Here is a 22978-nt window from a genome sequence, read left to right as displayed (position 1 = left end):
ATTTTTCATTAGTCAAATAAAAAAATAGATCTACAAGCTCAAAATATTTTTTGCTACGTTTGTGTGACACTATAGTATGAAGTAGGGCACTGATTTACAATAAACCATAACAAGTTAATAAGAGGTTTTTCTGCCCAACAATAACGATGATCTTTTTTTAATATATTTCTGGACCAAGTGGGTTGAATCTTGAACGTGTAATGACTTGATCCTGTGATGCTGTTAGATCTGCTATTTTTGCTGAACAACTGTTAACCCTATGAGACCTGAGATCCGCCTTTCAAGACAGCAGATCTACAAGCTCATAGCGCGGCACAGAGTGCTGCTCTATGAGGGACCCCCAGAACACAGATCGGAGTGTTCGCTTTAAAACATACATATATATATATATATATTCAAAGATTTTCACACGATTTTCACACAATTAAAAATAAAATAGCAGATCTACAAGCTCATAGCTCATGGATCTGCTATTTTTGAATAGCCCAAAGTAATCTTAAAATGACACAGATACGTTCCCGGTGCTACAGGGTTAAAAAGGTGTGCATGGCAGAAGAAATGTGACGGCTTTCGTCCTGATGTTGTAATACTGCTGTCCCATAAGATAAATAATAATACAAATGGTAACTCTGGTGGAGTGGAATCACATCTGTTGTGGTCCTTTCACATGTGAAATGAAACGGAGGAACGTATGGCAACTGGAGCGGTTGAATGCAATAACGTCCTTTCGGGTTCAATAAAGCAGTGGTTCTCAAACTTTTTCATGTCAAGGACCCCCAAATTGACACTTATTAGCCCACGGACCCCCATTTCAAAAGATATGCCAGGGACCCCCATAAGAGAAGATTTTTTACGGCTCTAGCAGTGATTCTCAACCATTTAAATTTCAAGGACCCCCAGTTTGACATTCATTAGGGCTGCGGACCCCCATTTAATGGCATTTCTATCACTTGGACCACAATTTATATTGTAAAATCTATGTCAATTTAACTCTGAGAGTGTACAAATGGAACCAAATGGACCCTAACGGGTCCATTTGGTTCCATTTGTACACTCTGAGTTACAGACCCATAAGGGTCCATTTGGTGCCTAATCTATCATTTAGCTGGGGACCCCCTGGAACTCCCTCAAGGACCCCTGGGGGTCCCCGGACCCCACTTTGAGAACCAATGCAATAAAATATCTCTACAGTATGTTCCACGTGGAACCATCTGTTGCGGTTCTTTAAAAAGGTTCATATGGAACAGTGGTTCTCAACCTTTTCAGGCCGTGACCCCCCAAAATAATCACATTTGAACTGGGGACCCCCCCATTTTGTTTGACTCCGTTCCACGGATAAATATTGTGAAAATAGCAGATCTACAAGCTCGTTGCGAGGCGTTGTGAGCTTGTAGATCTGCTATTTTCAAAATTCTTGCCTCTTATATTATTTGACCATTTTTCCAATGTTTTATAGTATAGTTTGTTGATTACTTTTGATGCAATAATGGGTTTTTTTTTCTTTCTTCTTCTAGGTATTAAAAGTCCTTAAATTGTCACTTTACTGTCATGTGGGGACCCCCCTGGGGATCCCGACCCACAGATTGAGAACCCCTGATATAGAATATCTGTTTAGTTTATATTGAATGGAAATGTAAGTAGTTACTGTATAATGACTGAGTAATACACAGTACCTGTAGAAACACTGTGTGTGTGTGTGTGTGTGTGTGTGTGTGTGTGTGTGTGTGTGTGTGTGTGTGTGTGTGTGAGAGAGCTGCTGTAAGCTAGCAGATTAAAACTAAATTAAACATTCAAACAGAAATGTCAGACCTGGTGACACAGATAGACAGAAGTATTCATCCTGTCTGTCTTGTCTTCCTTCACAGCTGGATCATTCTTCCTCCTAGCAACCTTTCTCCTTCTCTGGACTCCTGAGAGAGAGAGAGAGAGAGAGAGAGAGAGAGAGAGAGAGAGAGAGAGAGAGAGAGAGAGAGAGAGAGAGAGAGAGAGAGAGAGAGAGAGAGAGAGAGAGAGAGAGAGAGAGAGAGAGAGAAAAATATATAAGAATGAAATTCATTCACATATTTCAGTCTTTCTCTCAGAGGGCTGATTACACGGCAAAATCCTCAGTGTTGATTATATATATATATATATATATATATATATAAATAATGGTACACATTTACATTACAATGTGTACCATATTGTTATACCCGTCTGTAGTGTGCAGACTAATATTTATAAAAGAATCAATCTACTATTCTAATGTAAACATTAACATAGTTGATATCTTGTATGTGTGTGTATTCATGAAATACATTGAATGAGTTTGTGAATGAAACGTAGCAGATCTACAAGCTCACAACACGCTGTGAGCTTGTAGATCTGCTGTTTTTTGTTGTACGGAGGAGTATAAATGATGTCACATTTAGTTTTGTGATTTTCATATTATGTGTGACATTATTTATATTGTAAACCTTTACTACAAGTCAGTACTCTGAACTCCTCCATTGCATTCAGTGCCGTTATAATAAAGTATTCTATCAATTAAGACGACATACAGAGAAGAGGTTAGATCATTTCCCGTTTATATAAAACTTTGTATTTACAAACTGAGACATTTAAACAGATGAAAATGATAACATTCCTCCATTTAACACCAGAAATAAAAGTCTCAGAGAGAGAGAGGAAGCGCATGAGTGATTAAAATCATCCTGTGAGATTCCAATGGGAACCGATTGGATGTTTTTATTCATGATCTATTAGTAGGAATGTTACTGGATAGTTCTATAGGATAATCTAATAGAACTATCCAGCAGCTCGCAACGTGTCACTATGCAGCGCATTGTGAGCTTGTAGATCTATTTTCCCCGTGTTCCACACACTGGGACTCTGTGAGGGTTCTGGAAGTTTTGTTATTGTTTTAACCCTGTAAGACCGAGAACACATCCGTGTCATTTTTAGATTTATTTGGCTACTCAAAAATAGCAGATCTCCAAGCTCATATATCTGCTTGTATATATCTGCTATACTTTTTGAAAAATCATGGAAGATTGGTGCAAATCTTTGCTTCTGGGGATTCTACAAATGTCTTCTAAATCCTAACAGTTTTTTTTTTTAAATAACTATAATATCAGTGGTTCTCAAACTTTTTCATGTCAAGGACCCCCAAAATTATACATGTGTTTTATAAAAAAAAAATATATATATATTCAAAGATTTGCACACATTTTCACGATCTTTCAAAAAATAGCAGATCTACAAGCTCATAGCGCAGCACAGAGTGCCGCGCTATGAGCTTGTAGATCTGCTATTTTTTAATAGCCACATAAATCTAAAATGACACAGATGCGTTCCATGTCTTAAAGGGTTAAAGTGAAACGAGATCAAAGTTTTTTTGTTCCTGCATTCCCCTCTCTCTCCTCCTCCTCCCCCCCCCACCACAACATAGAATAAACAATCTGAACGTATCACATACATTTACATTCCATTCTTTAAATAAATTATTTTTCCTTATTTAGCTGCATAAACAACCCGTCAATCAGCTGGGTGATTTGTACAAAAGAAATAATAATAATAATAATAATAATAATAATAATAATACCAGCACCATAATGTTTATCCTCTTTCTTTCACATACAAATTACTTCATAATTAATAAACAAGAAAACCTTCTCCCTTTGAGATGAATAGAAACTTATGATTAAAAAAGAATAATACAATTAAAATAAAAACATTTAAAGTGACATTTCAACTTCAGGACACATTCATTTAACACCTCCATCCTCCCGTTAACAGATCATTGATCGACTGTCAGATCAATGAATCAATAAATGGGACGGACAGGCAGTGGCTCCATTGTAACAATGTGGCGGCAATGATGTGGAAATGATCTGATTGATAATTCATTAGAATAACCTCCAACATTACACGGATGAAATGATATGATCGTTTAAGAATCAAATATCATCCATTTCTCAACTTTGTAAATATATAGTTTCATTACCGGGTTGTTTAAAGGGATATTTCACAGATTTTGAACCTTAAAATCCCATTGTTCCGATACCGTCGTTTTGCGTAAAAACAGGGCATACACATCGTGTATGTTTTTACGCCCATTGACACGAAACTAAACCTTTGACGCCATCGGGCGTACAGTACACTTCCGCATTTCCTAGAAATACAGAAGACAAAAGGGCTTTTTTTTAAAACCACACTATATACAGTAGTAGTAGTTCTCTAACGTTTTAATTTCAAGGACCCCAATTTGGTGTGCATTAGACCAGGTAACCCCATAACTCTGAGAGTGTACAACGAATGCTACCCTCTCAGAGTTTGGTATCATTTGTACACAAAGAGGTATAGACTGTAAGGGTCCATTTGGTAGCATGTGTACACTCTCGAGAGTAACGAGACCGTAAGGGTCCATTTTGTTCCTAACTAACAATCATTAAGGTCCCTGGACCCAACCACACTGATATAATCTGATCTCCTCACCTCAGAGCAGTGGGATTTTAGATGAATAAATAAATCAACGAAATCAGCAAAAGTTTTTTTACAACCAAGGTTTATGTTTTAGATTGTAATTAAAGTAAATAAAAGATGAGTAAAAAATTAATTTACTGCTTTCTATAGTTTTAGCAATTTTCGCGATCTTTTTTACAGTAGGCAGGGGCATTCTGTCCGGTGGCTAAATATGTCTTTTTTTACTCAATAACCCGGCGTTTTCTTTATTATTATTTACAGTAGCTCTTCTAGCCCCCAATAACTCACATCTGGCCATCAAAGACCACAGGACCTTTTTTATTGTGTAAAAAAAGACATATTTAGCCACCGGACAGAATGCCCCCGCCCACTGTAAAAAAGATCGCAAAAATTGCTAAAACTATAGAAAGCAGTAAATGAAAAAAAAAAAAAAAAACTCTCATCTTTTATTTACTTTAATTACAAGCTAAAATATAAACCTTGGTTGTAAAAAAAACAAAGTTGTCCTTTAATGCTTTTATTTTCTGTGATGCTGGTATGTGACGACTACTGGTCACCACAGTGGACAATACTGACGCTGTCTGTTCCTGAACCCCTAAAGAAGCTGAATTATACTGAAGATGTTAGTCTCTCAAAGAGACTTCCGCTCTAAAGCGCCGTCCAGTCTCCTTCTGACACCCCAAACCGCTCTAAAGCGCCGTCCAGTCTCCTTCTGACACCCCAAACCGCTCTAAAGTGCCGTCCATTCTCCTTTCTGACGCCCCAAACCTTCCTTCGGAAAGGGGGAGGTGATAGAACTACAAACAGCTTGGGAAAGGGCCGTCCCAGAACCTTTCCTTGGAACCTGTAGCACCTCAAGGTGTCCCCGACTCGCCTAACTATGGTTCGGGAAGTGTTTGGTTTCCGAAACCAGGAGATTTTCCCAGTATGTATTGCGCTTAACCCATTAAAACCGGGAACGCATCTGTGTAACCACTTTAACCATTATTTTATACTATTCGAAAATGGCAGATCTACAAGCTCATAGCGCGGCACCAAGTGCCGCGCTATGAGCTTGTAGATCTTCTATTTTTGAAAAAACTTTTTTTTTTGGCAAATCTTTGAATATAAATATTTTTTTCAAGCGAAAATTTTTTAACTCAAATCTTTGCTTCTGGGGGGTCCCTGGAACAAAATATTTTGAGACGGGGGTCCGTGGCCAAATACATATAACTTTGGGGGCCCTTGACATGAAAAAGTTTGAGAACCACTGCTGTAAATGATATATCATCATCATGTGATACATGATGTGGTATCGTAATGTCATACTCACCGATACCGGCATTTTCGGCGGTATCGGCAGCTTTTCCGATACTGGCATCCATGTTTGTTTCCAAACTAGTTCGGACAAGTCACAGCATCTGGGAGTGCAGGAGCGTCCCAGAAAATGCGATCAGAAGTTATGAATGACAAAACGTGTAGTTATTTTACCTCCCTTTCCCGAGAGAAACATTCAGAGGTCGGAAAAGAAGCATGCATTGTGCTTATAACGGTCTGTACAACGGAAGCTCTGAAAATGATTCCGTCCGTTTCACCTTTGAAGTCGTGAAAATAAGTCGTGCTGTAAATCAAATTAGTCGGGGGGGCGGTAACCTCCAGAGGCCTTACAGGACTGTAGTTACAAAGCTGTGGTTCGGGGACCGAATCTGGGACCGGTAGCACAACGCTGGTGGGGTCTCAATGCTGCAGCGGGGGCATGTTTTACACAACCATACTTCACGACCAATATGTATATCATTCAAACAACAATACGACATTAACAAATAAACATGTTTTACATCAAGAGTTAAAGCCTTTTTACAACATTCTAGACAACATTGTGTCCGTAGAACTCAGCTGCACTGAGATCTGTACATTATTTATCTAAAGGAGAAAACTAAAAAAATCTTTTATGGCTTTTTCTTTTTTTTTGTACAGATGACATGAAGGCTAAGGCCTGTCACGGTTATTGCGTAATCGCCTTGTCGCAATTATTTTGTGTAACGATTAATCGACACGTAAAAATGTCATAATCGTGACAGAGCCCTGATGAAGGCACAGACACTACGGTCAAACGACCAGAACAACGTGATGCATGTCTATGGGACCACGTGAAACATACTGTAAAACTATATGAATATCCTTATTTCCATTGTTATCATTCCACCATTCACCATATCATTTCACCCATTCAATCATTTTGAAGATTTCTTTGGCTATTCAAAAAATAGCAGATCTACAAGCTCATAGCGCGGCACCGAGTGCCGCGCTACGAGCTTGTAGATCTGCTATTTTTGAAAAATCGTAAAAAAAAAAAAAAGGGTTACAAAATCGAGGGATAAAAATAATAAAAAAAAAAAATATCGTGAACATTTGTGCAAATCTTTGAATATTTATATTTTTAAAGGGAACATTTTAGACTGAAATCTTTGCTTCTGGGGTAAAACATATTTTGAGATGGGGTCCGCGGCCAAATATACATAATTTTGGGGGTCCTTGACATGAGAAAGTTCGAGAACCACTGATATAGAAACGTTTTTAAAAAAATAATAATGTTAGGATTTAGAAGACATTTGTAGAATCCCAGGAAGCAAAGATTTGAGTTACAAATGTTTGCTTAAAAAAATATATATATTCAAAGGATTTGCACAAACTTTCACGATTTAAAACAAATTTGCAGATCTACAAGCTCATAGCGCGGCACTCGGTGCAGCGCTATGAGCTTGTAGATCTGCTATTTTTGAATAGCCAACGAAATCTAAAATGACACGCATTCTTTCCCGGTCTAAATATATTTAGAAGTTTGAATTTCTTTGTATATTTTGAACCAACATTATACGAGCTATATTTATTTGTGCGTGGGTACAGTCACAAATATATATATAGTATGTCATAAAATAATGACTGACAACTGACTTAAGACCCATTCCTACACTCACAGATCAGTAAGACCCATCCCTACACTTACAGATCAGTAAGACCCATCCCTACACTTACAGATCAGTAAGACCCATCCCTACACTTACAGATCAGTAAGACCCATCCCTACACTTACAGATCAGTAAGACCCATCCCTACACTTACAGATCAAGAGAAAAGACTAAGCATGAGGAAGATGAAGACACACACACACACACACACACACACACACACACACACACACTCCAGCTGTATTATGTAACTTTTTTTGTGAATAAAATGTAAATGTTGTCCAATCTGTATAGTAGAGCATGTTTATACAACATAACACGGGGTGGTTGTATTTGGTCTCTCTGCTCTTCTATTGACATTAAGATCCTGTGTCTAGGTTGGACACAGCTCGTTTGATGATTTGACACCGATTTCTCCCCAGAGCAAGCATTCAGGCTCTATTATTAGCTCAGTGGTAAAACATGTTCAGCACTTAAAGGAATAGTTCGCCCCAAAAATTACTTATTTTCTATCATTTACACCCCCCATGAAGCCTTGATTTCATGGAGATATTTTTGTTTTTGACACATTCCTAAACCAATAATTTGATGACGGGTGTATTTCCAGTAGGAGACACAAATGGGCTCCTTTTGTGTCTCCTACGGGGATACATTAGCATCTCTCTGCCGGTAATCAAATTATTGGCTTAGGAATGGAACAAAAACGAAAAATATCTCCATGAATTCAAGGCTTCATGGGGTGTGTTAATTGATAGAAAATAAGTAATGTTTTGGGTGAACTACTCCTTTAAGCAGGAGACCTGGCTGGGTTCACATCCGGGGTAGAACAGAGGAAAGTCACAGCTTTGACACTCTGTAAAAAACATATGAGACCATTTTGGTTCTGTTAAAAAAGGTCCACGTTAAATGGTTCCATAAAAGACCTTTATGAGTTATGATGAAGAGAGCTTTCCATTCATTTACAATGTTCATACAGAGCCCCCCGGCCCCCTCAGTTCAGTTTAGAAAACCTCTGATGAGGAGAATAAATATTATAGCTGTAATAATAGAGCAAATCATCCGCGTTCGATTCATAAGGCTTAGAAAACATAAGGAATAAAGACTTTTTAAGGCAGGAGATGGCCATGATGAGACATCAAACTACAACTAAACGTTGTGGACATGTCCTCCTCACACGAGGGACAGAGAAGTGTCTCTTGTGCTTTTTCAGAAACGTTAGTCGAGTAACGAGTTATACGCCCCGATTCAAACTTGGTTTGCGGGTCGTTGTCTCGCACCGGAAAACAGACCCACGTACGAGCTTGTAGATCGGCTGTTTTCGGTGCGAGAGACGATGCCAACACGATCAGGCTTTTAGTTCCACGGAAGATGAAGTGTCTTTGGCCGTCCAGTAAAATGCAGAGAGAAAGAGAGAGAGAGAATAATAAAGAATTAAGTGTTAGTTTATAGTTCAGAGAGAGTGAAGAGGAGGAAAAAGGTTGAATGTCTTTAGTAGCAACCCTCCTTCTCTCTCCTCTTCTCTTCTCTTGTCCGGTCTTCTTCTTCTTCTTCTGTCTGTCCTCCTACCAAATCATCTGCTCATCAAGAACTCCTCCCATTCCCTCCTCTCTCTCTCTCTGTGCTGAAAACCTCCCTTGGTTCCACATGAGACTCAATGACTTACAACAGAGAGAGGACCAGAGTTGAGGTGAGAGGAGAGGATTGAGGATTCTCAGGATGTTTTCAACATCCAACTAATAGACTCCAGACCCATAGAGATAGAGAGTTATGACACGCTTTGATCTCGCCGTGTGCTATGGGCTATAGTTCCAAACATTGGAACTTTCTCATTGTTAGTTAGAACGGGCATATCCGCATTCCATTCTTACAATGGGAGTCAACGCTAGTGACTGTCGTCACTCTCACACTAGATCACGCTCAGGCTCTACGCACAGCAGACATTATCGTGAAGACATTCACAGGTGTTACCAATGATACTAACGAAGGCTCTGTTGCATTCATTCATTCATTCATTCATGCATGTTGTTCTCCCTGGAAACACTCTGCTACACCAGTGGGTCTCAAAGTGTGGCCCAGGGACCCTCAGGGTTCCATGAGGGAGTGATGGAGGGTCCTTGAAATTTAAAAGTGTGAGAACCACTGTGCCACACCAGAATGGAACAGAGCCTTCATTAGTGTCATTGGTAAAACCTGTGAGGGAAGTAAGGAAGAGGCCCAATTTCCTTCCAATACGGCTGCTGTTTATAGAGCCTATTGCCTCAGAAAGAATAGATAGATAGATAGATAGATAGATAGATAGATAGATAGATAGATAGATAGATAGATAGAGGGGAAGAAAGAAAGGTAGACTTCATTGTTTTTTTTGTTGTTGGAACTGACAGCCTAGCTGGTCTGAGACAAAGGGAGGGAGAGCGGAGGATCATCAATGAAACAAAAACAAACCAAAAAAAGCCAGGAGAAACGTTTTAAGTGTTTTTTTTGTGTCTCATTTGATCAGGACTGACTTGGGGAGGAAAGAGTCCATGTCTGATCCTCCGGCGTCTGTCCTGGCTCCTCCTCCTCCTCCTCCTAGAACCGCCTCCGAGGAGCCCAGCGACGACGAAGACGAAGACGACAACGAGGACGAAGACGAAGGCGGCGCGGCGGCTTTGGGCAGACTGTACATGTAGACGGCTCCCATCACCATGGCGGCGCCGGCGGCGAACGCGGGGTCCACGCGGAAGCCGAACAGGTAGACGGACATCACGGTGGAGACCACGATGCTGAAGGACGTGGCGAAGCCCTTCAGGATGTTGTCGGCGTACTTCACCACCACGGCCACCAGGAGGCCGCCGAACGCCTGGTTGAGGATGACCGTCCACACCATGGGCGTGTAGCCGAAGAAGAAGCCCTGGGCGGACACCTGGGGGGGAAAGGAAGGGGTGGCGAGGGTTAATTAGAACTAATCCATTTAACCCATTGAGACCTGAAGCCGATTCTACATGTCTCCTAAATCTCAACAGTATTCTGAAAAACCTATGTTTCTATATCAGTGGTGCTCAATCATGTCAAGGACCCCCAAAATGATATGTATTTGGCCGCGGACCCCCATCAAAATATTTTGTTCCAGGGACCCCCAGAAGCAAAGAATATAGTTAAAAATGTTCGCTTTAAAAATATTTATATTCAAATATTTTCACACATTTTCACGATTTTTCAAAAATAGCAGATCTACAAGTTCATAGCGCGGCACTCGGTGCCGCGCTATGAGCTTGTATATCTGCTATTTTTGAATAGCCAAAGTGTAAAATAATGCTTTTTAGCTCAAATAAAAAAATGACAGTTCCAGGTATTAATGGGTTAACTGAAAAAAAGTGATAATCGATCATTTTATGAAATAATCTGTTATGGGTATGTCATACTGTAGATCAAATTGTCAAATATTATAAGAAAATAGCAGATCTACATTATATTATAAGAAAATAGCAGATCTACAAGCTCACAACACCTCGCTTTGCGAGGCGTTGTGAGCTTGTAGATCGGCTATTTTCACAATTTTTATCTAGAGTCAAACAAAATGTAATGCCTCAACTCATACATTCCAGGTGCTTATCAGGGTGTGGGGGGGGGGGTCCCCAGTTCAAATATGATTATTTTGGGAGGGGGTCACAGCCTGAAAAGGTTTAGAACCTCTGCTGTAGATTAACATTTTCAAACGCTTTTGAAAACATTCCAAAATAGTGAAAATAGACGATCTACAAGCTCACAGATCATCAGCTATTTTCATCTTTTTTTTTTGCATGACAGCATCGATTTGTTGATGTTGAAAAGAAATATATATAAAAAAAACTGTTTCTCAATTATTCAATTCATCGAAAAAGTAATGGATAGAATAACGGCTGTGAAAATATGGGTTATGGATAGTTGCAGAACGATCATGACATTTTAGTCGACCGTTAATCGTTGTAAAATAAGTGCCATTTGTTTGTGGTTTTGACATAAACATATCAAAAAGCACATGTGAATCACTGTTACTTTTCAGTTTGCCTTTTAGGCTTTTTAAACAACAATTGCACTGGACAAATATGACAAGTAACTTAAATGTATGACTGACAATGACTGGCACCAATAATCAAAAAAAAAAAAGTACTATGGACTAAAGGCCATATATTAAAAAATTGTATTCTTTCCCAAAACTTTTACAAATTGCTGAAATATCCGATCTACAAGTTGATGTCATATCGCAAACTTGTAGATGTCGCTATTTCCGCTATTTTCCAATAGATGAATTTAACCCATTAAGACCGGGAACGCATCTCTGTCATTTTAAGATTTCTTTGACCATTAAAAAATAGCAGATATACAAGCTCATAGCTCATAGGCTTAGCACTATTTTTTTTTTTTATCATGGAAAATGTGTGCAAATCTTTGAATATAATATATGTTTTAAAGCAAACTTTTTTAACACCGATCTGTGATTCTAGGGGTCCCTGGAACACGTTCATGTTTTTCCAAAACTATCAGATCTACAAGCTCATAGCGCGGCACTCGGTGCCGCGCTATGAGCTTGTAGATCTGCTATTTTTGAATAGCCAAAGAAATCTTAAAATTACACGGATGCGTTCCCGGATTGAATTATACCGAATTCATACTCAACTAATTGCGATTATCTAAAAATTAATTGTGTTCAGGCCATCTTGTAATAATGGCGTCGGGGCCTACAGTACCTGCACGCCGTCGTTCCACCACAGTCCCAGCATGCCGAGCGCCGTGCCGAACAGCCCCAGCTGCACGTTGCGCACCCACACGGAGGCGGAGCTTCCCTTCAGGATCTTCTCAAAGTACACGCCCGCAAAGCCCGACGACAGACAGCTGATCACCACGGCAACCAGCCCCACGGAGTAGTTCTGACCGGTCGAATCGGAGCCCGATTCCTTCTGGCCTTCCTGTTGCACCTGGAGAACAATAATAACTATATTATAACAACCGCAATAATAGCACTTATACAAATTATAAAAAAATAATAGTAACAAGAATAATTATAACAATAACAGCAACAACAATAATAATAGTGGTAGAAAGTAACTATTTAATTTATTCAATTATTTGTAGGGGTGGGACGATATGGGTATCTCACGATATCTGTGGCGATATTAGGCCCTCGATAACGATAATATCACAATATGCGATATATTGCGATATATTGCGATATATTGCGATATATTGCGATATATTGCGATACATTGCGATATCACGATATATTGCATGAAATTTCACCAACGATATATCACGATAGTCCTTGTATTCAATTCATAAACACTTAAAATAGCACCAAACAGTTCAATATCATTATTACACAAATACAGAGTCGGAAAAACAACGTATCACAAAAATAAATTAAAAATTAAAAAGATGCATCGCGGGAGAAAGTATCGCAATATCGATATATCGTCCCACCCCTAATTATTTGACAGCTGAAGTTACTAGTTACTTTGCAGATTTAGATTATTATAACAAAATGGGATTGGTTTTCAAATTTTGTCATGCGACTTTGCCCTCAATACCTCCAAAACGTTAGTGATGCCCATAGCCACAATACTAGAGGGAGCGTAAACAACCATCTGGTACCACCCACCCATAAAACAAACATGTGTAAATTATCCTTCTATAGCACTGCCACCCAGGTGTGGAATGCCCTGACCCCCATCCCTAAAAAAAAAAGATCACTGGCTTCCTTTAAAACAGCCCTGAAAATTACTTTTTTTCTACTCTGTACATATAGTGTTTTATATTTGTGATGATATTGAATGTTTGGCGCTATTTTATATGTTGAAGAATTGAATACCTAGGACCCCAATGGAAACAAGACCGCAAGGACTTTTTCGGCGTTATCCTTTTAGACAACGTGTTGAACTGTACTCCTGCAGTTTTTACATTTCTTTGAGTGATTGAGTGATACATGATGATGTATTATGACTGTATAAGTTAGTCTACCCTGCAGCATATAAAGTCATTAAAATCAGCCCCACCTTCACAGTGATGAACACGTTAATGCATTTACTAATTACAATCCAATAATATGATTGTGTAATGGACCATTTGTGGAGTGAATTTCAAAAGAAAAACTTTTTTTCCCCAATATTTTTCAAAAATAGCAGATCTACAAGCTCATAGTGCGGCACTCGGTGCCGCGCTATGAGCTTGTATATCTGCTATTTTTGAATAGCCAAAGAAATCTAAAATGACACAGATGCGTTCCTGGTCTTAATGGGTTAAGTATATTCTTATGCCAATACTTGTAATAATAAATCATAATCCTCATAATGATGATACTAACCTGTACAACAGCCACCCCTGCAAACAGCAGCAGCAGAGAGACCCACTGTACTCTGGACAGAGACCTCCTCAGCATCATCACGCTGAACAACGCTGTGGTCAGGATCTTCAGCTGGTAGGTCACCTAGAGATGAGACACACTTACAGTCAACACACACACCCCTCCAAACACACTGAAACACAACACTAGAAAGTGTTCATTTAACTCTGAGAGTATACAACAGGGCAGGAATTTAATGGCCACCATGGCCACTCAGTTTATAGGTTTGGGATTGGTAGTGTGTCGCCCATGCAGTTATTACACAAAGAAGACTAGACTAGGACAACAAGAACTCAGTCACGCTGCCAGTCAGTCACAGCAGGAGGGAGTACAAACTAAACACAAATCCAGCACAGCGATAGTTCATGTAGACACGGAAGGCAGGAGGTTTATATGCTACGTTCACTCTCCCCGGACCCGCCCCCCATTCATTCGCTAGCAAGCTAATTCATACGTAATCCCACATGTCAGTGTTGTTCAAGACCCAAACGCGAAATAATAATGATACGATTAATTGAGAGCGCATAGCCTGTAGGTTGTTGTGAGGCACTCGTACTGTGCACACAGAAGTATTAACTCGTACAGAGTTCAAAGCAGCTTTCATCTAAACTTTGGAGGCTTTTCTTTCTTTCTTTCTTTCTTTCTCCCCCACCCCCCTCCCCCCTGTATGTGAAATCTGACACAGCTGTTACTTGCTCCGCTGTGTGTTCTCTGCAGCAGCCCAGGTGCAGAGACGGAGACAGAACATAATAATGATACTTTTACCACCCATAATCTGAGTTAAGTATTGATAACATGCTTACAAGAACATGGGTGCCACAAAAAAAAAGATCATTTTTTATTAAATTGTAAAAAAAAATGTTATTGGTGTGCAAGTAACCTAATCTGTGTGTGCCCGCACCCCGCCCTTTAATACCGACAACACTGTATATCGGGCAACACTACTGGGAAGACAGAAGTTACGTACCGTAGACATTTGTGTCCACATACAGTATGGATAAGCCACAGCTGTGTAAAGCACTCATAACAGGTTGTTGTGACCTGGCTGTCACCGTATCAAAAGTCCTCTCATTCACTCCACATCCGTCTCATTGTATTGGTCTCTCTCTGTCACACGCCACACACACACCGTCCCAGTCGGACAGCATAGTAGTTATCCAGATAAATAAACTATGGAGGTCGGCCCGAATGCCTGTGAGCAGTATCGGGAAGCTTAAAGGAGTAGTTTGCCCCAAAAATGACTTGTTTTCTATCAATTACACACCCTATGAAGCATTGAATTCATGGAGATTTTTTCGTTTTTGTCGCATTCCTAAGCCAATAATTCCATGACCGGTGGTAAGATGCTAATGCACCCGGTAGGAGACTTGATGACCGGCGGACTCTATGGTGACTGAGTCCGCCGGTCATCAAGTTATTGGCTTAGGAATGCGACAATTCAATGCTTCACGGGGTGCGTAATTGATAGAAAACAAGTAATTTTTTGGGGTGAACTACTTAGATCTTTGGACACCTCATGTGGCCAGATAATCACTTCCCATCACCCTTTGAACCGGGAAAATCACTCCGATTATCCTGTGTGAGTTCAGCTTCAGCTGACATGAATCCTCTGATTCTTCCTCCATCTTTAAGATGATAATAGGCCGACTATGTTATTGATTTGACGTGGCTATGAATTAGGGATGCATTACCTGGAAGGTCAGAGAGTGTGTGTGTGTGTGTGTGTGTGTGTGTGTGTGTGTGTGTGTGTGTGTGTGTGTGTGTGTGTGTGTGTGTGTGTGTGTGTGTGTGTGTGTGTGTGTGTGTGTGTGTGTGTGTGTGTGTGTGTGTGTGTGTGTGTGTGTGTGTGTCAGACAGGTCTTTGTTTTTCAGACCAAGGACCCCTTAGTGAAGAGAGAGATGAAGCAGGACCCCCCCCCCCCCCCCCCCCCCACTACATATTGTATAAAGTTGTGTGGCAGATTAAAGTGTTGAGTTCATGTTAATGTGTATTTTCAGTCATTTAACCACTTAAATAAGTAAACTTGACCTTTGGCTCTGTAATTGGTCTGCTCTTTTTCCCCCTCTAGTCTACACTAAACCTTTGCCAAAAAATTGCAGATCTACATGCTTGTAGATCAGATTTTTTTTGGCTGAAGTTCTCCTCAGAATAGGAATGGTATCATGGTTCAAGTGCTTAATGTAAAAAAAAAAACTATCACACAAAGATTTGGCAGCCCGCCCAACTCTGAAGACCTCCTAGGGGGTCCTGGACCCCCTGTTGAAGACCCCTGCTCTAGTGTGTGTGTGTGTGTGTGTGTGTGTTAGTTACCTGGAAGGTGGCAGCAGGCAGGTTGGAGATGGCCACATACTGCAGGTTGTTCTGCAGGGTGTAGATGAGGGAGGGGACGGCCAGCTTCAGTGTGTCTCTGTACTGGACAAATATACTGTCACACAGGAACAACACCGTCTGCTTCAGATTACCTGCACACACACACACACACACACACACACACACACACACACACACACACACACACACACACACACACACACACACACACACACACACACACACACACACACACACACACACACACACACACACACACACACACACACACACACACACACACACACACACACACACACACACACACACACACACACACACACACACACACACACACACAGAAAAGGAAATGCAGTTACTTTTCAGGATACAAATTCAAGTAGCAGATCCACAAGCTCAAAAGCACTGCATTTCGAGCTTGTGAATCTGCTACTTTAGATGCTTTTGTGCGACGCTGTAGTGTAAGTAGGGCGTTAAATTTACATTAAAAAACTAGTGGTTAACCCATTGAGGACTGAGGTTCCGATTCTACAAAATGTCTTTTAAATCCTAACAGTTTTTTTGAAAAAAACTTATCGTTTCTATATCAGTGGTTTTCAAGCTTTTCAATGTCAAGGACCCCCAAAATGTATATGTATTTAGCCGTGGACCCCCATCTCAAAATATGTTGTTCCAGGGACCCCCCAGAAGCAAAGATTTGAGTTACAAATGTTTGGTTTAAAAATATATATATATATATTCAAAGATATGCACACATTTTTCTCAATTTTTCAAAAATAGCAGATCTACAAGCTCATAGCGCGGCACTCGGTGCCGCGCTATGAGCTTGTAGATCTGCTATTTTTGAATAGCCAAAGTGCAAAATAATACTTTTTTAGCTCAAATCTAAAAATGACACAGATGTGTCCCAGGTCTTAATTATGGGTTAATATCGTATACAGAAACTGCACATAAATACAGTGAGATTTGCTCTTTTTCTTACATCTCTTCTGTATGATGATGATGAGCAGACAGGTCAGCAGCTTGAGGACCTCGGCCATGACCACGGCCGAGGTGGTGAAGAAGCGGTCGCCGGGCAACGTGCGGACGTATCGTATGCTGAGGATGAGCGACGCATTCTGGACCACCAGCACCGCCAGGCTGATGTACTTCAACTTCCTGTTGGCTGCAGGAAACAGGAAGTAAAAAACCAACAGGAAATGTTATTTATTTCAGTCTTTTCAGGTTTTTTTATATTTAAGCCATTAAGACGGGGAAAGCGTCTTTTTAAGATTTCTTTGGGCAATCCAAAAATAAAAAATCTACAAGCTCATAGCGCGGCACTGAGCGTCGCGCTATGAGCTTGTAGATCTGCAATGTTTTGGTTTTGGTTCACTTTAAAAACATTTATATATTCAAAGATTTGCAAACATTTTCACGATTTCTTAAATAGCAGATCTACATAGATAAAAGGGACATGGACTGACAGATACAGAGATCTCCATATATGGGCGACGTAACTTCTAGTTGTTTATAGCTAAAATAGCTGATCTACAAGCTCACAACTCGTTCCAATGTGACACGTTGTGTGAGCTTGAAGATCGGCTATTTTCACTACTTTTGTGCGGCACGGTTGTACAACAAAATAGGGATTCAATTACGAAAACCGTAAAAAGTTGAAATATAGAGATACAAGGTTTCTGCCCACGATATACACATGTGTTTCACGGCATCTAGAGTTTATTGACATCTAGTCGTCAACAAACAGGGTCTTGTGACCAGAGGTGCCCGAAAGCCAAGGCAGGCAGAAAGTGACGCTAACTAAACATATTATGTTTAAGGACATATGACACAAAAAGCTTTTACAAAAGCTTTATTTTAAAATAAATATTAAATTAAAATACATCATTTTGGAAATATTAGAATTTAACCCTTATTGGTCGATTGTGAGGCGGAAAAAAAATGTGGTGATCGGAACCAAAAAACCTTATCGGAGCACCCCTTCTTGTGACCCAATAGACTGATTAATGGCCAGCACGCATGCAAGTACACACACACACACAATCAACAATGACTTACGTAACCATAAAGAATAAACTAACTTCAATCATTTACAGCTTTAGGTCCAACAATGAGTTTCACTGACCATTAAGTTACACAGAAAGGTACGGGTGTGGTTCCTATATTACACATGTAAGCACTGAACAGGTAGAACCAGTAGGGGTGTGTGTGTGTGCGTGTCTAATTTACACTACACATGATAGCATTGTAGTTGATACCAGGATACCTGTTACACACACACAACAGGTATCCTGGTCACACCCACACCCACCCTGTCCTCCACGTCAGCAGCAATTATCATCTGGTCTGAAAACACAGCTGCATACACACACTACTACTACACAACAGTACACACAGAGTACTACACATTCTACAGCAGTGATTCAACTTATTTTATTTTATTTTCTTGGGCCCCAAGTAGTTCCTGAACTGAATAACTTATTAACAATTAAAAACGGCGACGTGAATCAACATTTAACCCTTTAAGACCGGGAACGCATCTGTTGAAATTGATTGAAATGTTTATTAGGCAAAAGAACGTAAAACAACACAGTTGTTACATTTATAACACTTTTGTCTAAAAGGTCCGGTGCGGACTTGTTTCCGTTGGGGTCCTTGAATTAATTTCATAGAGTGTGTCACTTTAAGATTTATTTGGCTATTCAAAAATAGCAGATCTACAAGCTCATAGCGCGGCACTGAGTGAGCTTGGAGATCTGCAATTTTTTTTAAATAGTGAAAATTTGTATATATATTTTTTAAAGCGAACATTTTTAACTCCGTTACAACTTCTGGGGGTCCCTGGAACAAAATATTGGTCCACGGCCAGATACATATAATTTTTGAGAACCACTGATATCATAGCAACATTAGTTAGGATGATCAGAAGCAAAGATTTAAGTTACAAATGTTGCTTTAAAAAATATATATATATTCAAAGACCCACGATTTTTCCAAAAGAATAGCAGATCTACAAGCTCATAGCGCGGCACTCGGTGCCAAGCTATGAGCTTGTAGATCTGCTATTTTTTTTGAACAGCCCAAAGAAATCAAAAAATGACACGATAAAGATGAGATTCCCGGTTGGGTTAACAAAATAAACCCTACAGGCTTGTTTCCATTGTGGAAAGAAAAGTGCTGTATTTTGGTGTTCTCACGGTTTGTTTTGGTAGAGCCCAAAAACACCCTGGTCTACCAAAACAAACCAAATACAGTGAGAGGGCAGAGTGTGTTTCTACAGGTAAACACCACCACACTTCTATAGTGGCTGATGACTGCTGGTGTAGAGGGAAATTATGTGTAAAATAATGTATATAAAAAATGATGCCCTGAGGATACTACTTAAGGTCCCTAGATGGCACATCATATTTTCAGGTGGGGGTCTGTGGCCAAATACATAATGTCTGTGGGGGTCCTTGACATGAAAAGGTTCCAGAATCACCACTGGTCTGTGATTATTGGTCCAGCATTGCTTTACTGTAGACTGTATTAGTGATGATAATAATAATAGTGAAAATAGACATTCTTGTATGTTCTCTAGCAGTATCTACTTGTACATGTAATAATGGTGAAGATTAAAGGTCAACCACAAAGCTAGGGACCCCCTGAATGACCCCACGTTGAACCACACTGCTACACAAACAGTAGTAGTACACTAGTACTCCACAATACACAGTAGTGATCTTGTTTAGTCGATACACTTATTTGTTTTAGCTCCTGCTCATTTGACTTTGCTATTCTGTCTCATCTGTTTAAGAAAGTAGGTAGCTGATATATTGCACTTTTACCTTAGCACTAGGTATACTCTTGGTTGCTTGTTTTTGCAGAAAATGCACTTAAGACTTCTGGTGATTAGTAGTTTTCATTCCCTACCTATGTTGAACGCACTTATTGTAAGTCGCTTTGGATAAAAGCGTCTGCTAAATGACTGTAATGTAATGTAATGTAATGTAATGTAGTGCAGTGTATCTCAAACCTCTCCATTTCAAGGTCTCCCCAAACTCTTGACAGTGTACAAATGGAACCGGTATGGTTCCATTTGTACACCGTCAAGAGTTACAGACTTGTAAGGGTCAATTTAGAACCCCCTAAAGCAGTGGTTCTCAAACTTTTTCATGTCAAGGACACCCAAATTGACACTTATTAGCCTGCGGACCCCCATTTCAAAAGATATGCCAGGGACCCGCATAAGAGAAGATTTTTTTACGGCTCTAGCAGTGATTCTCAACCATTTTAATTTCAAGGACCCCCAATTTGACATGCATTAGGACTACTAGTACAGACCCCCATTTAATGGCATTTCTATCACTTTGACAGCAATTTATATAGTAAAATCTACCTAACGGGTCCAGTTGGTTCCATTTGTACACTCTCAGAGTTACAGACCCATAAGGGTCCATTTGGTGCCTAATCTATAATTTAGCTGGGGACCACCTGGAACTCCCTCAAGGACCCCTGGGGGTCCCTGGACCTCAGTTTGAGAACCATTGCAGTAGTGCATACTAGTAGTAACATGACGTCACACAGTAGAACACATAGTACACTACTAAGGCTACTAAAGCATTGACCATACATTTACACTTATATACTTGCATTTAGCCTCAAACAAACATGTTTAAACTTGTCCAGTGGCTGAAATTCAGCTCCTGAACTAACATTGTGAATGTTTTTGCAACTCTGGCAGTAAAACAAACACAAAAACAACAATAATGAGCATTATTAATGTGATTATGTTTCCTTTACCTTCTTGTTTGCGCTCCCCGGCCTGACTCGCCATGTTGGCAACAAACGACCAGCTGTTACACGGAGACTGGTGACCCACACAATTCGGTTACTTCCTGCAGAGGTCGCTGTTCTCCTGCTGCTCGTACGTACAGAATCCCGGGTCAGCTACCAAAAGTCCAATGGTTCTTTTGACAAGAAAAAAATAGCCTTTCTCTTCAGCATTTAGTCATAAAATAGAATTAATTTTAAAAAAATGAAAGGGGGGAAAAATCCGTAAAATAGCAAAAGGAGTGTTATACTTATCTAAATTACTTATATTTACCAGTTATAGTCCCATTGCCAGATCAAATGTCTCTTTTACAAGCATCCTGATGGAGTCTCGTCATCTCAGACTCAGATTGTTGTTTTCCCACAATTTCTTTTAAATTTCTTTTTTTTCTTTTAAGGATTAAACAAAAAAAAAGCGTTTTGCACGAGAAAAAAGAAAAGAAAAATAAGGCAACCTCGGGAGTATAAACATCCGACGGGGGGGGGTCACCTATTCGGGCGTAACACCCTAGTGGTTTTCCTACTGCTGCTCCTGTACTGACGTCCTCCGGTACCGCGTTACGCCACAGTTTGTTTCCCTGGGAACAAAAGCCTCCCTCATGAAGACATGTTGTTGTTGCAGCTTCAGTCCAGCGGACGGTCCAACAGAACCTACAGTGTCCTTTAATTCCACCACAACATCACAGAACAGATGCTGTTCAGCACACAAACACTTCCTTGTTGGTTGCAAGGAAACTTACTTAAGGAAAAGACACGCCGGACGTCGTGGGAGATGCGACACTCAGTGCGACGAATCTGACGGGCTGGAATTGCTGGGATTATAGAGGAAATGACGTCGGTGTCCCTTCCTTACATAAACTTCCTTGGGTTGGTTGACTCCTGACTCCCAGGTAGCTGCGATCAGATTGGCTGTTATGGCTGGAAAAAAAAGTAGGAGTGATCCTATTGGTCGTTGACGTTCGAAGGAGGGGCATCGTAGGCCCCCTCCTCCAAGCCCTTCGTCGCACGCGTGGCAACAAGTAACTAAGTACATTTACTCAAGCCTTAAGTACTGTACTTTTATTGTTACGCCACTGGTGCACACTATTGCGCCATTTCACTTGATGTTGGCCCAATAAGAATTCAGAATCTCAATGAAAGACATGGTGTCTAGACCAAGAGGGGTTCTGTAACTTTCAGGCTGTGACTCCCCAAAATAATCATATTTGAACTGGGGACCCCCCCCCCCCCCCCCCACACAAAAAAATCATATTTGAACTGGGGACCCCCCCAAAAAAATCATATTTGAACTGGGGACCCCCCACCCAGACAAGCAATTGTAGGAATTGAGGCATAAAATTTAGTTTTAGTCGGCTCCACAGATATTGTGAAAATAGCCGATCTTGCAAGCTCACAATGCCTCAGGACGCGAGGCATTGTGAGCTTGTAGATCAGCTATTTTCACAATATTTGGTAGGTAATATTTTCACAATATTTGGTAGGTAATATTTTCACAATATTTGGTATGTAATATTTTCACAATATTTGGTAGGTAATATTTTCACAATATTTGGTATGTAATATTTTCACAATATTTGGTAGGTAATATTTTCACAATATGGCCAATGTTTGACAATTTTTTATAGTATTGTTTGTTGGTTACTTTTGACGTAGTAATGGTCTTATTATTAGTTGATTTTATTTTTTAGGTATATTAAAAAAGCCCTCGTCACTGTAGTAATGCGAAGATACCCTGTAATCTGTATACACGTATACTGTTGGTTTGTTTACTGTTGAGTGAGAAAACAATGTTGCACATTAAGCTAATCATCTGGGGACCGCCCAAAAATCATTTGGAGACCCCCCTGCCCCTGGGGGTCCCGACCCCCAATTTGGGAGCCAATGGCATAGAGGAGAAAACGTTGAAATCAGTGACCTCAGAGCTGATCATTTTCTGAAGGTCAATAGGTCATAAGGCCAAACTGAGGGGCGCACGGAGGGCCACGACTTCCATGGCCCCTGTGAAATTCCATCCCTGGCTCTCTATGTATAATAAAAAAAACATCCTATTAACAACCAAACAAGTCA

At 40.2% G+C, this 22978-nt stretch overlaps 1 protein-coding gene across 2 annotated transcripts; it reads right to left on the bottom strand.

Annotated features, from left to right (window-relative positions):
• Positions 1 to 1601: 1601 nt before the first annotated feature.
• Positions 1602 to 21678, bottom strand: slc35a2 (solute carrier family 35 member 2). Of its 2 annotated transcripts, XM_080444401.1 has the most exons (8): positions 21186 to 21678; positions 20882 to 21048; positions 17082 to 17264; positions 16079 to 16230; positions 13729 to 13851; positions 12119 to 12346; positions 9917 to 10314; positions 1602 to 1910 (listed from the first exon to the last, which is right to left on the bottom strand). In XM_080444401.1, exons 2-8 carry the CDS (start codon positions 20913 to 20915, stop codon positions 1883 to 1885), a joined length of 1146 nt encoding a protein of 381 aa, XP_080300527.1. In that variant the 5' UTR covers positions 20916 to 21048; positions 21186 to 21678; the 3' UTR covers positions 1602 to 1882. The 2 variants fall into 2 exon arrangements, with proteins under 2 accessions (XP_080300527.1, XP_080300526.1); XM_080444400.1 differs by having other exon boundaries at positions 20882 to 21678.
• Positions 21679 to 22978: the final 1300 nt, after the last annotated feature.

This window comes from Gymnoscopelus braueri, assembly GCF_963280865.1.
Source record: "Gymnoscopelus braueri genome assembly, chromosome: 12".
NCBI lineage: Eukaryota > Metazoa > Chordata > Actinopteri > Myctophiformes > Myctophidae > Gymnoscopelus > Gymnoscopelus braueri.
This window is presented reverse-complemented; position numbering and strand designations above follow the sequence as displayed.